The sequence below is a fragment of the Squalius cephalus genome (genome assembly GCF_949319135.1).
Source record: "Squalius cephalus genome assembly, chromosome: 7".
Lineage (NCBI taxonomy): Eukaryota > Metazoa > Chordata > Actinopteri > Cypriniformes > Leuciscidae > Squalius > Squalius cephalus.
This window is the reverse complement of record NC_137128.1, coordinates 9,534,840-9,551,265: the sequence shown is the minus strand read 5'-3', so window position 1 is coordinate 9,551,265 and position 16,426 is coordinate 9,534,840. Positions and strand designations below refer to the sequence as shown.

The 16,426-nt window shown below is 37.8% G+C and overlaps 1 protein-coding gene across 1 annotated transcript; it reads right to left on the bottom strand.

Moving 5' to 3' along the window:
- Window positions 1-369: 369 nt before the first annotated feature.
- On the bottom strand, window positions 370-16,176 carry LOC307161415 (laminin subunit alpha-3). Its single transcript, XM_079876103.1, has 31 exons — window positions 15,865-16,176; window positions 14,221-14,331; window positions 14,019-14,137; window positions 12,827-12,907; window positions 12,392-12,486; window positions 12,041-12,094; window positions 11,795-11,946; window positions 10,881-10,991; window positions 10,630-10,741; window positions 9,554-9,721; window positions 9,236-9,429; window positions 9,034-9,150; window positions 8,482-8,636; window positions 8,104-8,245; window positions 6,809-6,908; window positions 6,576-6,692; window positions 6,098-6,268; window positions 5,837-5,979; window positions 4,719-4,928; window positions 4,463-4,611; window positions 3,225-3,372; window positions 2,989-3,116; window positions 2,673-2,823; window positions 2,479-2,589; window positions 2,243-2,385; window positions 2,016-2,133; window positions 1,759-1,893; window positions 1,436-1,566; window positions 1,081-1,212; window positions 789-913; window positions 370-686 (listed from the first exon to the last, which is right to left on the bottom strand). The coding sequence occupies exons 1-30, from the start codon at window positions 16,087-16,089 to the stop codon at window positions 820-822; spliced, it is 4,017 nt and encodes a 1,338-aa protein (XP_079732229.1). The 5' UTR covers window positions 16,090-16,176; the 3' UTR covers window positions 370-686; window positions 789-819.
- Window positions 16,177-16,426: the final 250 nt, after the last annotated feature.

The following is a 16,426-nucleotide window of genomic DNA, read 5'->3' as shown; positions in this document are numbered from 1 at the left end:
GTAATTAAAACTGAATGTGAGACAAAAAACAGAACCCTTTTCAACATATTAAGCATATGATTAAGAGTGATTGCGCGCATAAAATAAAAAGCATTCGTTAGCCTCATAGCATAATTGCCTGTTATATTTTTTAAAAAAATGACTTAGGCAATTATGCTATGAGGCTAACAATTTGTCAAAATTGTGAAGAAATATTTTACAAAAAAATTCCAGTGCAAGATCAATACAAGTTATCAGCATGATATACTCTGAATCACTAACATTACCTACATTAATGTCACCTTGGTGGGAAACTTACTCATTCATTAAAATGTTGAGACAAAAGAAGAAATATTGTTTTGAATAATACGCAAATAATAGTACACAATTAAATTTTTTGAATTTATTTTTATTCATATCAGCAGCACAACCCCCCCCCCCCCCCCCCCCCCCCCCCCCCCACACACACACAACTACAGTTTCCAATATCAGAAGATTTTAATTGTATTCTTTTTTAAATTTGTTTTTGTATCAATTATGCCACCATGATATTAAGCACTACAACAGATATGCAATTAAAATGTCTTTAATTATGAAAATAACAACAGCGCAGTAGACAGTTAAGGTAGCTTGACTGTGCTGACAAAATAACAGCGCTGGTTCCAAATATCTCCCTGTAAAATGTTTGTGTCAGCTACTCTTCATCTCTGGATACAAAAAAAAAAACACAAAACAGAACACTGAGTTTGCTGTTAAGACAAAACACAATGTTGAAATGCTATTTTAATGGTGATAAAAAATAAACCAACCTACTAACAGCTGCGCCATGGTTCGGAGCCGCTACATATTTTGTGTGGCACTGCATGTGTTCAACAGCACGTCTCCGGTGGAAGAGTAAGTACTCAGGTCCTCTGCTCTATAAAGAGATTCAGGTCTGCAAACACACACACACAAACAAACATGTAAGAGCTGACACATTACACATTTTTACTGCTATAAACCCAGAGATAATGTAATGTTTATGCAAGTGAATTTAGAAAGAAATTGAGGCAAGTGGGGAAACTTGAAATAATAGGTTGAATAAATGTTAGAAATAGTGACCTCCTAAGATAAAGGTTGGAGATGCAGCCCTCAAAGGTGTCCTTGCCCAGGAGAACGCTAGAGGAATACTGGCCAGATGAAGGGTCCCTCTCTTTCTGTCCAACATCATTTTCATCAATACGAAGTTCAGTTCTAAAACAAAGGTGAAAAATAAGGCTTATTTACAATTTAAGAGACTCAGTATCTATAGCTACACAGGAATCATTCATTTGGCTATCGTCACACTTCTCATAGCAGAGGTGTCAGAATATAATTTATAGAACGCAAACCCTCCTTACAAAAGTTACAATAGCTAGGTTTCCATACCTATTTTGGTATATCCCAAAAATTGACGTCAAAATCAAATGAATCTTACCGCTGACCCTGTCCGACAACAGTGAGATAATGCCATTTGCCATCCTGGTACTGTTTAGTAGATTTCCACATGTTGCCTTGGAATTTCAGGACCACATATCCTTTCTCCATGGAAAGTTCAATGTTTTTATTCTACCACAGAAAAATCACAGAGCCAATGTTAAAAACACGATGAGAGGTTTGTAAATTGCTAATGAAATGTAAGGAAAAGTAAGCCTGATTGGCCAATTAGTCAGACTAGTTCTTTAGACACATAAGGCCAAAGTTTTGTTCGTGTCAGATGTATTTGACCATATAGTGTGTGTAATTGTGGAAGGGATGTACATTATTGCTGTTCTGCAGCAGGACACCGTCTTTTGTACTCTTGAAGCCCAGTGAAAGGTTCACGTCGTCTAAGCTGAAGTCTTCAGGGAGTTTCTCCAATGCACTGCCTAGGCTGAATTCAGCGTTCCTGAACATCTGGAAAAGAGGTGAAAATAGATTATGGTTAATAAATTATACCTTTCTGTGTTTCATTTGCCGAAATCAAGCATTATTCTTTTAAATGCACAATGCAAATAATAAAATATTAACTTGATTACCAGTGAGTCATTAGAGCAGCCTTTGCCAATCCCCACTTTTTCCAGAACGACTGGCGTTATACCACCAGCAGTGCCGATTTTCACACACCCTTTCAGAGCAGGGATAGTGATGTTGTATCTAGGGTACAATCATTCAGAATTAGTAAACCATCATATGATTGCTTAGAAAAGGTCTGAATCACTTGGTTAATCAAAACAGGTTAAAGGGAAGACATGAAGACACAGACCTCTCACGCAAAGCATTAGGTATGCCACCGATGTACGAGTTCTTGAACTTTGGTGGAATGACGTCTGTCCTTTTGACCTCGGTGTTCCCTATTCGGACCCTAAACTCCTTCCCTGCAATAATGTAGACTTTCACATCTATATCCTGTAATATGGAAGAAAAAAGTGCATGTTATGTTTTTACTGCCATGATTATGTCCAGTACCTTAGAGAAAAAGTCAGCCTCATTCTTCCTTACCGTAAAGAGGCTTGGTTTATCTTCACTTATGACGGGCTCCAAAATATTATCTTTGTCCCGGCCACGTAGAACAATGTAACCTCTCTCAAGAGAGACAGTGTAGTAAAAGTCCTGATAGGGTATGAAGAAAATAAATAAATAAAATATAAAAGACACAACAGAAAAAGGTTCAGTAGGTATGAACAAATTCTTACATCATTCTCATCTCCAAAATACCACAAAAGAGCATCCTTAGCTCGGGTTCGCACTCTCTGGTTGATCACTTGATTGTTGAGGAATTTTTCAATCAGGACTTTGGCATAACCAGTGCCTTGATAGTATTCTGAATCTGACAGCGTGTTTTGTCTGCGCAAACAAAAAGAGAAGCAGATTTTTTTCTTTCATTTTTATAAAGTGCTGCCTGCTGTACATGCAAATGTGGTGATGTGATGAACATGATTGGTGTTATTGTTAATATATTATTAATTATTAGTACATAAGCATCAAACCATTCACACGTTGAGAGCTTACCTCTTGCAAGGGGTTTCTGTGTTGATATTAACCGCATTCTTAAAGTTGTACAGACTGATAAATTTGTCATTAAAGGTGGAGAACTCAATGCAGCCAATGTATTTGCCATAGTTGAGTGAGTCTGGTGGCTAAAAAAGGCAAAGACTTAATAAATAAACATGTATTCAAATTGAACCAAGAATTAAAGAGATCATCACACAAAATCCATTGACACTAGGAGAAAAAATGGCATTTACTGTGAAGTCATCTGGATAACCTCCTACATAGAAGACCATGTTATCTGGACTGAGATCCAGCAGGTTACGCGTCACCTCTCCCAGGTTTCCCTTCATCTGCACAGGATTGAACTGCTGTGTGTGAACGACTTGTGCATCTTGATAAATTCTAGGTGGGGAACAAATAAAAAAAACAGGTGCATATAGTAGATAAAAAATATCTGTACAATAAGGTTCCACTTGTTAACATTAGTAAACTACTTTAGTAAAAAAAAAACATAGTATTACAATAGTATTTTACTGTAATGGTATTTTTAGTTGTAACTTGTATAAACACATGGCATATGAACATATGAAAGGACAAATCAACATATTTTATTCCTTTAAATAGACACAAAACTAGAACATACTTAATGGCAGCTATTTGTGACTCAACATCAAACTCATAATGTTTGATTATTATGCATTCAGCACATTGCTTTGATTGTATTTGATTATTTTTGGAGATGCATAAGCAAAACCTGATAGACACTGTAGGACATAATAACAGATTCGTTTAAGGGCCTTTTGCACTGGGTCCCCCAAGAACTACATTTTCCCCTATGGCTATTTTCCTGGTTGCATTCGCACCGCTAGTAGGAAGTCTGAAGTGGCGTAAGCTTGCCGACAACGACGTCATTTAAACGTTGAGTTCAACACCTGGAGGATGTAGGACGCCATGATCGGAGTTGTGTTATTGATGTGTAGTGGGTTTAATGATAAACGGGAATGGGATGCGATTGAAAGAGCAAAAAGGAGGGCTAAGAGACGAAATCTCCACATATCATGGAGGCTGAGAAACGAACACAACGCTGCAGACAAAGGGGAATGCAGTTAACATTAGCTTTCTGTATGTTTCTGTGCCGATAACTCTCTGTATGTTAGTTTGTGGAGTAAGCATATGTAAACTGGTGTGTGTGTTTTACTGGCGTTTTTTTGTACGACATGCTTTCGGCCAACTAATGTACACTTACATCCCTGGTAGTTCCTATTGTGCTGCATGGTTTAGACCCTTCTCTGAAGTAGGAGCTAATTTAGTTCCCCCAACTAAAATCCCTCCCAGTTCCTGCGGTGCGAACACGCCAATAAGTGGGTACTTCCTCCAATAGATATAGGAACTATGAAAGCGTTCCTATTTGTAATAATTGTTTCTGCCTAAAAGAAACAAACAGAATAAATACCATTGGTTCTTTTTTAATTGATACCGCATGTTACTATACCTGTAAAGGTCGATTTTGTCAAAGGAAGCCAGGTTAGATGAGGACTCAGTGATGTTGGTTGTCTCAACGTCATTCTCCACTCCATTGAGCTTATAAATGACATGCAGGATATTACCTCGAAGAGCCATGCCGATGAAGTCTCCAGATGCCTGTGAGAACATTCAGTTAATGCATTAATGAGAGTAACAATTAGTAGGCTCGAGCTAAAATGAGCTTGTATCCTCACACAATTGACAGGACAGGTAATCACACTCACGTCTTTTTTTCCGAGGTAAAGCACAAACAGATCGTCTTCGACCTTCTGGGTCTGACGGCGACGACGCCTGGTCCCGTCCCCTCGAATGGGGGGTTTCTCGGGTCTCTGGAGGGAGAGGGTGAGAGAGGTGTACGCCCGCAGGTCATCCAAGTCTCTCGGGGGACGCATCTCCACATAACCATTACCAGAGAATTTCATAGGGACGACAATCTGCAACAGATTTAAGACATGAAGAGGACCATGCAACATTATGCTAAAGCTTTCTATTGAAAAAATCAATCAGTCATGAGTTAGGGGTCATGAAAACTAGACAGGTCTTATAACCTTTAGACAGTACAATCTTTCGAAGGTTCATTCTTGTCAAGTATATGTCGTCTATCCTGACAATAGTGAAACACTCCATGAGTTTAAACTCTTGTCCTGTATTACTTTCTGAACCATCGAAGAAATAACTGCATTTATAGCGCAAATCAAGGTTCAATTTTAAAAGGAATGTATATAAGCTAAGGAGAAAAAAAATACGACAGCATCTTCGTTTTAATCTATTTATCTTGTCGTTTGGTAACACTTTATTTTGATGCTTCCCAACATACATTCTACTGACAACAAGTAACTTTGTAACTACATGTCAACTCTCAGTTAGGGATGCACGATATATCGGCCACCATATCGGTACAGTTGATATGTGTTCTTTTTTAATATTATCGGCCCAATGAGAAAATGTGGCCAATATATTAAAGCCAATAAATCTGCACACTGTTGGTCATGATGGTTTTGAATTGCTTGAAATATGATTTGGAAAACATAATATTTTGTAATCAGGCTCTAAAAAATTATATACAAATCCATATTTAGATTTATCGGGCAATATTGGTTCAGCGGTTATTGGCTTTTTCAAATATAAAGAATTATTGGTTATTGGTATCGGCCAAAATTTTCATATCGGTGCATCCCTACTATCAGTCGTTAGAGTATTAGTAGACTGTCTGCTTAAAGTCTAAAGAATTTCTCAACTAATTAAATTCAAATGTGGTTGGAAAATACTGCATCCTATTTTATGTCAATTTAATTGTAGCAGCAATGCTCAATGTGTAGGATATAAAAAGAAATAGTCTTACTCTGTTAGCAGCCTCACGTGCTTGCTCAATCAGTTCCTTTATCTTATTAATATTTTCAGACACATTGTTCCCGGAGCCAATCTGAGAATTCAACTCTTCTATTTTATCCAGCAGGGACGGGACGGAGCCGCTCAGGTTTTTGACTGTCAGATGGAAAGCGCAGAGAAAGTGAGTGAACAATACAAAAGAGGAAGCTCCTGAAGAAAAATGATTAAAATCAACACCTACAGCCCGTTAAAAGTTAACATTACCAGCACTTACCAGTCTTTTCCACATCATTGAGAACACTGTCAATATTTGAAACTGAAGGACTAACAGAGATGTTGGCCACTTCTGCTTTGATGTCATTAAGCTCGTCCATTGTGTCACTTGTGCTGCGATTGGCTGCTGCCGCCGCTTTCTTAGCCACGTCGATGATCTTACCAATGTCATCTGTGATCAGACAGAATGAAAACATATTTTCAAGCACATTCATGACCCTAAAAGTCTATAGTTGACAGCTAAGCTGTGTCCATTGATCAGACTAATCTGGTTTGGGCTAGTTGTCCGTTTTTTTTCCCAGCAAAGAAAACTATATAAGATACAGTGAATGAAAATCAAACATGCCAGCACCTGTCCTTTCATAAAGCCTCTGTAAACAAACTTCTCAATGAACTCTGCTACCAAAAGCATCAGGTTATATGAAGCTGTCTTGTGTAAGCATTGGGCTTAGTTGTTTCAAACAATGCTCTTTTCTTACCTCGCTGAATTCCTCTCAAACCATCCTGAACTGCTCGCAGCTCCTTTTCTAGTGCTTTCTTTTTCTGCTCAGCGTCTTGCAAACGATCCCTCTGATTATTGAGGTCTTTGGTTGCTCCTGGTAAAGACGCAATAACAGTTTTTAAGCAACCAATGATTGATCAAATGAAATCAAGTTCGATATGTAGGTTGATCTTTGTAGAGTTTTTTATTTTAAATTCACACGTGTGTCACCTTTAAGATCTTTAGCTGCGTTTTTGGCATCTTTAAGTAGGTTATTGCCATTGTTTTTCAGATTTTTTGCCCTGTTGATTAAGTCCCCTTGACTGACATCCTGAAAAGAAAAATCAGCAAAAGTCACACTTAAAATGTATTACTGACAAAATATCAAAATTAATTCAGTTCCATACAGTTCCCGTAGATGTAATTAACAAGATTAACTATGGACATGTTCAGCTATCATTTCACAACTATACTTTTAGTCATTTTACAGCACTATATCTTTTTGTTTTAAGCATTTTTAACTTAGGGTACATTTACACGACAACAATGTACTTATTACAAAAAGTTTTTCGTGTACAGACAACAACGTTGTCAAAACGATCCCGTTCACACAAATTCGCAAAAACTAAAAACGCTGTATTCTGCTGCCCGGCCAGTAGTTGGCGATGTCACTTTGTAAAGAAACGCTACGCACCGAAAGACTGAACACATAATACATATGTGCATGATATCACCGTTTTCACAAATTCATGTTTTTGTAGTTTACATGGACACTATAATGGTATCGTTTTCCAAAACTTGCGTTTTGAAACCCGATTTTAATAGTTTGTGTTTGCAGGCCCCCAAAAAGCTATTGTCGTGTAAATGAACAGCAAAAACATAAAATGCATAAAAAGTTTTCAGTTTTTAGTTGATGAAGGTGTTGTTTAAACGGCCCCTTAAAGTCCCCCATGTGGTGAAAATCCAGCTTTTAATGTTGTTTATATGTCTATGTGGTGTTTTTAATATGTTTTAAGACAAACCATGTGTAAATTCATAAGTCAACTCCATTGCTGAGTATTTTCTCCTTAAAACTGCAGTGAACCAAAGACAGTCTCAAAAACACGCTTTGAAATCGCTGATGTTTCTGACGTCACAAACTACCTTGTAACCAATCAGATCAACGTGTGATCGTCAACCAGTGGATCTCTGAGCTGAGTGAGTGAGTGGAGGCGGGGCTCATTTGCATATTCATATAACTGCGTATACTAAATGAGGCAAGGGTGTCGGGTTACGTTCAAGATATTTTAAGGCATGAAGAAATGTTGTTTTCAAGATCAAAGGTGAGTTTTAATGTATAAAATGATTGACTACAGGGGGACTTTAGACTTCTTTCTGTGAAATGCTTGGCTTGAAAAGTGCACTTCCTTTCATGTTTTATATAATTCATTGGCATTCTGAAGTTTGACATAAGTGTCCAAATACTTTTTGGGGCAATGTATGTATCCTAACTTTGAGATTTATGCTAATTAGATAAGGTCTCCTACATTAAGCGCTTTGTCTGCCGCCTCTTTGGCCTCCTTCGCAGCCTCCTCTGCAGCATTGACAGCGTCTGTGATGTTTTTGTACGCCTCTATCCCGGAGAGAGCGGTCTGCACACCAGAGCGCCCACTCACATTCTGCACAGCCCTGTCCGAGAGAAAATATCACTGCTAGTCATATCAACAAGGAGAAAAATCATGTGGAAGATATGTACATATGAGGAAAACATGGAACTGCCATTAAAACAAAACTTAATGAGAAGGTGAAAAGGGCGTGAAAGTTTGGCATGATTTATCTGATTGAGTGACACGGGAAGATTTGTGGTCACATGAGAGGCACTCATGAGCTTACTCAGGTGTCAGTAAACTAATAAAACCTCTTACTCTTGGAGGTCTTTGGCCAGTTTGTACATGTTCTCTGCATGTTCTTCTGCCTGTTTCACAATTTTCTCTTTGGCTGCTGCTTGTGAGATAACTTGGACTTTATCCTCGAGTTCAGTCTTTGCACCGCTAAGTTGCGCAGCAAGCTGTTCATACTCCTGTGGGAATACAAGAGGATTTGTCACCAGTGAAATCACTAAAACTGTAACTGATAAATAACTCATCTGTAACTTGTACTACTTAACCATTTAGAAAAGGCCAATTAATGAATTTCTATTTTCATTATTAAATGTAGAAATAAAACGAAGACAAGGACAATCCATATTTTCTTAGCATTGTGTTATTATGGGGGAAATGCTCAATGCAAAAAAAGCATAGTTGTCCAAAAAAAAAGGGCTTTACATACTGTATGCAAGTGATAGTTTCTTAAAATGATTTTTAATCTGTCATGTCTCATAATTCATCCAAACCCAAAGGTGTATGAGTGTGATTATAAATTAAGCTCCAAATCTCCTGTAGTTTCTTATACTAAGCACATTTTTCTGAAAAGTTTACCGTTTTACTGTCATTGAACATGTTCAGGAGGTCCTTGGTGTCTTTCAGCTGGTTCACTGCAAGAGCAATCTGAGTCCCAACAGTGTTTCTCTCGCGCTCCAAATCTTTCACTCGTTTCTAAAAAAGAAAGAAAAAACCTTAATGGACATCATTCCCTCTTGATAGAACGTGTTTTGAGGATTTTAAAGCTCTTGATGCTTACCAGAATGTCTCGAAGGCCTTCACTATTAATGTCATTCTGATTGCTGGCTTTCTTCACCAGATTATCAGCCTGTTTGAGTAAATCCTCTAACTCTTTCAACTTGGCCTCATAGTTGCTCAGCAGGCTATCAACACGCTTGGATGCCACTTCATTCTCATCGCATTGCTTTATGATGTTTTTAACATCCTCTAAAACTGTAATGAAAACATATAACCACACATTAATGTAGCCAATGGCATTAATTATTAGCCTACATGTTAGCACAAGCAGCTTAGACGTTCACAGACTAAATCGGTAATTTGATTAGGGGATAAATACATTTGTTTGCTTCAGCTTGCTCTTTCTTGGCTGCATCTTTCTGTGTCGTGAAGCTTCGCCTCTCCATTTCCTTCACCATGTTCTCGGACTGTTCCAGAAGTTTGGCTAAATCCGCGGAGGGAAGAGCTGATCCACTGCTGTTGGAGTCCATGAGCTGTTTCAGGAGCTCTGAACAACACATCGAGTATTTATATTTCAAATACATCACAGATATGATTACTTAAAGTCCACTTGTGGTGAAAATCCAGCTTTTAGTGTTGTTTATATGTCTATGTGGTGTTTTTAATACACTTTAAGACAAACCATGTGTAAATTCATAATCATTGCTGAGTATTTTCTCCTAAAACTGCAGTGAACCAAAGACAGTCTCAAAAACACGGTTAGAAATCGCTGGTGTTTCTGACCTCACAAACTACCTTGTAACCAATCAGATCAACATGTGATCGTCAATGAGTGGATCTCTGAGCTGAGTGAGTGAGTGAGTGAGTGGAGGCGGCGCTCATTTGCATATTCATAGAACCGCGTATACTAAATGAGGCAAGGGTGTAGAGTTACATTCAAGCTATTTTTAGGCATTAATAATTATTTTTCAAGGAAAAAACATTTAAATATGTAATTTTGGTGATCAAAGATGAGTTTTAAGGGATACAATTATTGACTACAGGGGGACTTTAAACACTATTGTGCACTTAGAAGATTTTTTAAAAATTTTATATAAATTCTAAACTTTCTTCAAAACAATCGTTGAATTTGAATCTAAAAAAAAGACAACTACCGATGTACCGTGGGTGTTTAAAATAAAGGAGCTGTGGCTGGGAACATTCATAGGGTCAGTGCATTATGGGATTGTTTACAGGATCTGTTAGGACAGGCCTGCTACATGAGACGCATCGATTTGGCATAAAAACTGCACACCTGGGGGGATTTTTCAACTCAGGACACAAATGGAGCGCTGCTAATGCAGTTTGCCAAGTTAACTCCATGTAAACTGAGGTTTATTAACTGAACCGCTGTCCTCATTATCACACAGAATTACAGGTCAATTCTTATTAGCAAAAAACAGTTTGTGTTTTTACCTTTTATTTTTGCGAGGAGGTTCTGTGCCTCAGTGTTCAGATCTTTTGCCCTTTGGTGGCTGTTTTCAGCATTAGCAAGAGCTTTCTGAGAGTCGTCTGATCGCTTCCTGACCTGGACATACAAAGGCTTGGTGAATTATTTGATTTCCACATGAAAATAGACAGATTTAGACACACTAAATCAATTCTAACTTGCTTAAACACAGTATTCTACATGAAATCTGCATCTGTTTATCAGAGAAAAGTCTTACCTGCTCTTTTAGATTGTCCATATCATCGCCCAGATTGATCACATCTTGTTCCAGTTGGTTAACTTTAGGCATCTGATTGTTGACTGTGAAGCTGAATGTGTTCACCAGATTCTGAAAAAAAAAAGCATGAATATAAAGAGTTTGTGTTTATTAGCCTGTTAATGTAATTATTCATTTATGTTCTTTGAAACATATTGCTATATATTGTTCAGTTGATGCTTAGTGAGTTTGGGAAAGGTTTTAAAACATTAAAGTGTAGTCATTCACTCCATTGTCTTAAAGGCAGTTCAAAAGGGACTTTACTGTTTAAATAAGAAGAAATCTTTACTATTAAAAATACAAGAGATGACTGAAATTTGTCAATTGGGGCAGATTTATAAAATGCAAATATGTAAGACACTTTTTTATTTCATTGCATCAGCTTTTGGAATTTTCTGACTCTCTGCTTGTTTGATTTCAAAATCAAAAGTCATAAAAAAAAAAGAAAAAAAAAAAGGTACATTGCTTTGCTTTTGCATTAATGGTTGAAATACATTTCCAAATACTGTGACTGTTCAATCATGTCTGAAAATTTAGCTGACTCATCAAATTACCCACAGAACGTTCCAGACTACATGTTCTTCATGATCATTAAGTTGTGGATGTGGATTCTGAGGTAAATGATAATCACTATGATACTTTGAGCCACCCACTTATTTTAATGCAATAAACTTTCAGAAAAGAATAGCAGTGTGTGTGTGTGTGTGTGTGTGTGTGTGTGTGTGTGTGTGTGTGTGTGTGTGTGTGTTAGACTATTAACATGATCACACTTGTTCTATGTGCAGTTTGCCCTTACTAGGAAAAAAACAACAACTTTGTTGAGTCACAGGACAGAACACTGAGGGATAAAAAAAAAGGATAAACCAGGGAAATACCGTTGTGGCAGCAATGGCTTCTTCAAGCTTTCTCAGATGTTCTTTAGATGAAGGTCTGAGAGAGTCTGAATCCATTTGATTTTTGATTCTTCTCAGCTCAACATCAAGCTTTTCCAGATCACTCAGCAATGTCTGAGCACAGTTATCACACTCTGAAAAATGACATACGGCGTTACAAAAGAACATAGTACACAAAAGGAAATATTGAAAATAATGTAACCATGTGATGCCAGTAATATCCTTTACCTTCACACTGTTCTTCTGTGTTTGTGTCCTGAAGCTCTAGAGAATTCCTGCACACTGTGAAAGAACAAGACATGTTGTGAATGAAGATTTTTACATTTAATATTTATTTAGTGTTCACAGAACAGAGTATTTCAACCCATAATTTCAATATTAATATAAACAACTATTGCGTTACTACATTGAATCTACTGCAGACAAGCATATATGTTTTGTAGTACGGTAATGAGAAAATGAGTGTGTTGGAGGGTGGGAGGGGATAGCATATGGTGCTATTTTTGTATTATTTTAAGTTGAAATGTGACATTCACCCTTGAAGAGCTAAATGCATATACTAAACAAATAAATCCACACCTCCAGTCTTAGAGTCACACAAGTTTCCGGGACAGTTGCACAGACGACAGCGCCCACCGTAGACCAGAGGATCACCGTAATATCCCGGGGCACATCTGAGGAAACATGGTCAGAAACGCTTCATTACAGCTTCTTCTCTTATACAGCAGCAGACCGATGTCATGAGGTGATCGTTCGTATGCGCTGGATTCACAATGTGTTGACTTCTCTGAACCTCCAGCTTCAGTAGAAAAACCGTGCTGGATGCCCAGGTTTATACCAGTGTCTAATAAAGCAGCCTGGAAAAGCTAGTCTTTTCAGCAGTGATGATGAGTAGTCATAGATGACATGAGTGAGTTTGAGTTTTTACAGAAACACTGCATAGAGTATGTGAAGCACACAGGGATATCAATTTTAGGAAATTCAAGTTGTAGCATTTCATCCCGCACCACTCACCGCTCGCATCTTTCGCCCGTGTGACCCTCTTTACACAGACACTGGAATCTGCCACGTGTTTCAGTGCAGCTCAGTGCAAAACTGCAGAAAGATATGCCACATCATAAATGCATCATATAAAAGAAGGCACATCAATAGGTAAACTTTAAATAAAAAGATTTACAATATGGCACAATATCCACTTAAAACTGACAAAAAAAAGAGGACCTATTATGCCATTACAAAGTCTTGATGTTTTTGTGCTCTAATAGAACAGGTTTTCATGATTGAATGTTCATAAATCACATTATTTCCCCCATATTCTCCATTGTTGCAGCTCCTCTCTTCCCAGTCTGTCAGTAACGCTCTGTTTAGTTCCTGTCTCTATGAAGCCCCTCCTTCTGAAAAACACACTGTGCTCTGATTGGTCGGCTGGATCAGTGCGTTGTGATTGGCCAAGCACTTCGAGCGTTTGCGAAATGTCCCGCCCCTTACCATAACCGCCAGTTTCAACACACTACTAACTAACTCAACCAGGCCCCGTCCCTTTATTCTGCGTATGAATTATTTAAATGAGGAATATTGTGACGTGTTCGTTCCCGGAAGAAACTCAAGACTACAATGGAGGCGTTTCAGGGAGTTCAGGAACACTGACACTGATATAGAGAAGAACTTTGCAGAGCTTTTTCATGCTCAAACAAAATTACACACTAAAAAGCAGAATAGGTCCTCTTTAATGTACAACAATTTGTTGAACCTCATTATAAAAATCTATTTGCACATGCCTTTGTTACTCATAAAACACTAAAAATGATTTCTATGAGTACCATTTTGTCAAGAAAAAAGGTCAATATGTTGATAAATTGTCAGTACATATGAAATTTTTGAGAGACCATAAGTTGACTTCATAAACTGACGTTGATTCCCTAAAATGGTTTTGTTTTTGAAGTTTAAAGGGGTTCACTTTGCTACACTCATGGTATTCCTGGTAAAAAAAAAAAAAAAATGACATGCCTCTACAAAAAACATGCTTAAATGCTCTAAGATGGCTGAACTAATTTCACGTTGTCAAACTGAGTTACGAATACCCGCAATTTCTGGTTACCAATACAAACACACAACACACAAAGTACTCTACTTCAAATGTTAAGGCAGGTTTTTTAAGTAAACTCAACTTGCATTGTACTTTTTCCATCACACATGCGAGACTTACTTGTTGGCTTCATTGCTGAGCGGACATTGGCACACCCTGCATTTTCTCTGAACGGCATTCAAGTAATATCCCTCTCTGCAGTGCTCACAGTGCTCTCCCGCAGTGTCATCCTGGCAGTTCTGTTCAACACAGAGCATTTGGGTTAAAAGTACATGAGCACAGGCAAACAGAGCGCGTTATTGGAGGTCAGCGCAGCACTTACTAGACATCGGCCGGTGAACTGCTCACACTCATTCGAGTGGCCGTTGCAGGAGCAGGGAACACAGCGAGGTAACTGACCTCTTCTGTCTAGATATTGACCAGCAGCACATCCCTGATAGGAGAGAAACACACATGTACTGTAGAACAAGGGGTGTCGAAAAAAGAAATAAAATGCACTTTATTTTAAGGTGTTATTGTTACAATGTAACGTGTAACAAGGACACTGTAAAATAAATTGTTACCAATAAAAATTATCCCTTTTTAAAGCTTTTAATTACGGGTAAAACAATACACAAAAGAAAAAAAGTGGGAAATTAGGCAAATGAGAAACAGTATCTTAAATTATGTACAGTGACCCCAAAAGGATTATAGACTCAAACCAGAAATGTGTTCCTTTTAACTCACATTTTACCGATGTCATTCAGCATTATCGTTCCTGTTTTTTAAAGTGGCCATTGTTACAGTGCTCCACAAAATTAATAGATAGAGTTGGTGCAAAAGTCTAACAAAGTTACCTTTACTGACACATGGATCTTTTTTCAATTCACAAGTTTTTGCTTTACAGGTTAAACAAAGCAAAAACGAAATCATTTCAATTACCCACGGGAAACACGCACCCCTGCTTGCGAATCACTGCATTATAAAACATTAACACAAGTGTAATCTGCAAACAAATGCTCTTCAGAATTGTGAGATACAAACTCGTAGTGAGAAAAAGTCAGAATTGCAAGAAAAAAGGCGCTAGTTACAATTTAGAAAGTCTAACTATTACAAGTTAGAAAGTCAGAACTGCGCGATATAAACTATTTTGAGAAATTCAGTCAGTCTTTTTTCCCTTCAGAATTGGGCTTTATAAGTTACAATTTTGAGTTTATATCTCACAATTCAGAGAAAAGAAGTCAGAATGGTGAGATATAAACTTGTAATTGCGAGAAAAACGTTAGAATTGCGAGAAATAAGTCAGAATTGCGAGATATAAATTTGCAGTTACGATAAAAAAGCTAGAATTGAAACTGTGCTTTTTATCTCACAGTTCTGACTTTTTTCTCGCAATTGCATGATATAAACTCGCAATTGCTAAGTTTCAAAGTCAGAATTGCCAGGTATAAACTATTTTGAGAAATTCTGTCTTTTTCCCCTTTACTTTTCCCTGAGCTTTATAACAAGTTCAGAGAAAAGAAGTCAGAATTGTAATTGAGTTGAGATAAAAGCTAGAATTGCGAGAAAAAAGTCAGAATGGTGAGATAAAAAGCCGCAATTATCTTTTAAATACATTCAGCAACGTCTACAACTACAACATGTTGCTTTAGTAACCAAATAAAATTTACTCTGAAATAAATGTCACGGGCTATAAACGTTCAGAGCATAATTTGATTTAAAACTCTTTAAATAAAAAAATAGGATATATTTTATGTCATAACTTTGGTTCTCTGGAATTCTAAATGGAAGAGTTGCAAGTACCGCACATGTAATAAGTACTTCACACCCCTGGATACACTACAGAAATTAAACAAATCTGTTCTGGAAATTATGAAAGCTATTTGGACAAAAACACCAATCATCCATAATCAAATTTCAATTACCTGTTTTCGTCCGCACACATACATAAAAAGCAATACTTGTAAACAATATTATTCCTCTTTACCTGTGCATCATCCACTGAAGGAAACTGGACCTGCTGTGTGTCGTGGATGGAAGGGTACTGAACGCGCTGAGCATCATTTAATGCTGGATACTGAACTCTTTGAGTCCACTCTGCCTGTTCTCTCCGATGATGTTCGGGTCGGGGCCCTCCAGACCCCAGCGCTAGCAGGGCCGCGAACACAATGGCCCTCAGTGCTGCATTCCTCCATGCCATCGACTCTGACATTCCTGACTGGTTGATGCGTGTGAAATAAGTTGTGTCGCTCTCAGGTACGGTCTTCTTAAAGAGGGAGTAAACGCCCCAGACAAACTCTCATACATGAATCAGTCGTGGACACGCTGCCGCAAATGAACCAGGAAATTGAGTCACACTTAGGTATGTGAGTGAGGAGAGATGTGTACTGGACTCAACACCTGGAGAAATAACTCAGCTACACACATTCACTCAAAGACAATGAACTAAAAGACCCAGAAAAAATGCCCCAGCACTTTATCAGTACATGGGATAGTTGCTTTGGTATTCATTTATTATTAATATCTTCTCTCAATAACCTCTTTTGTTT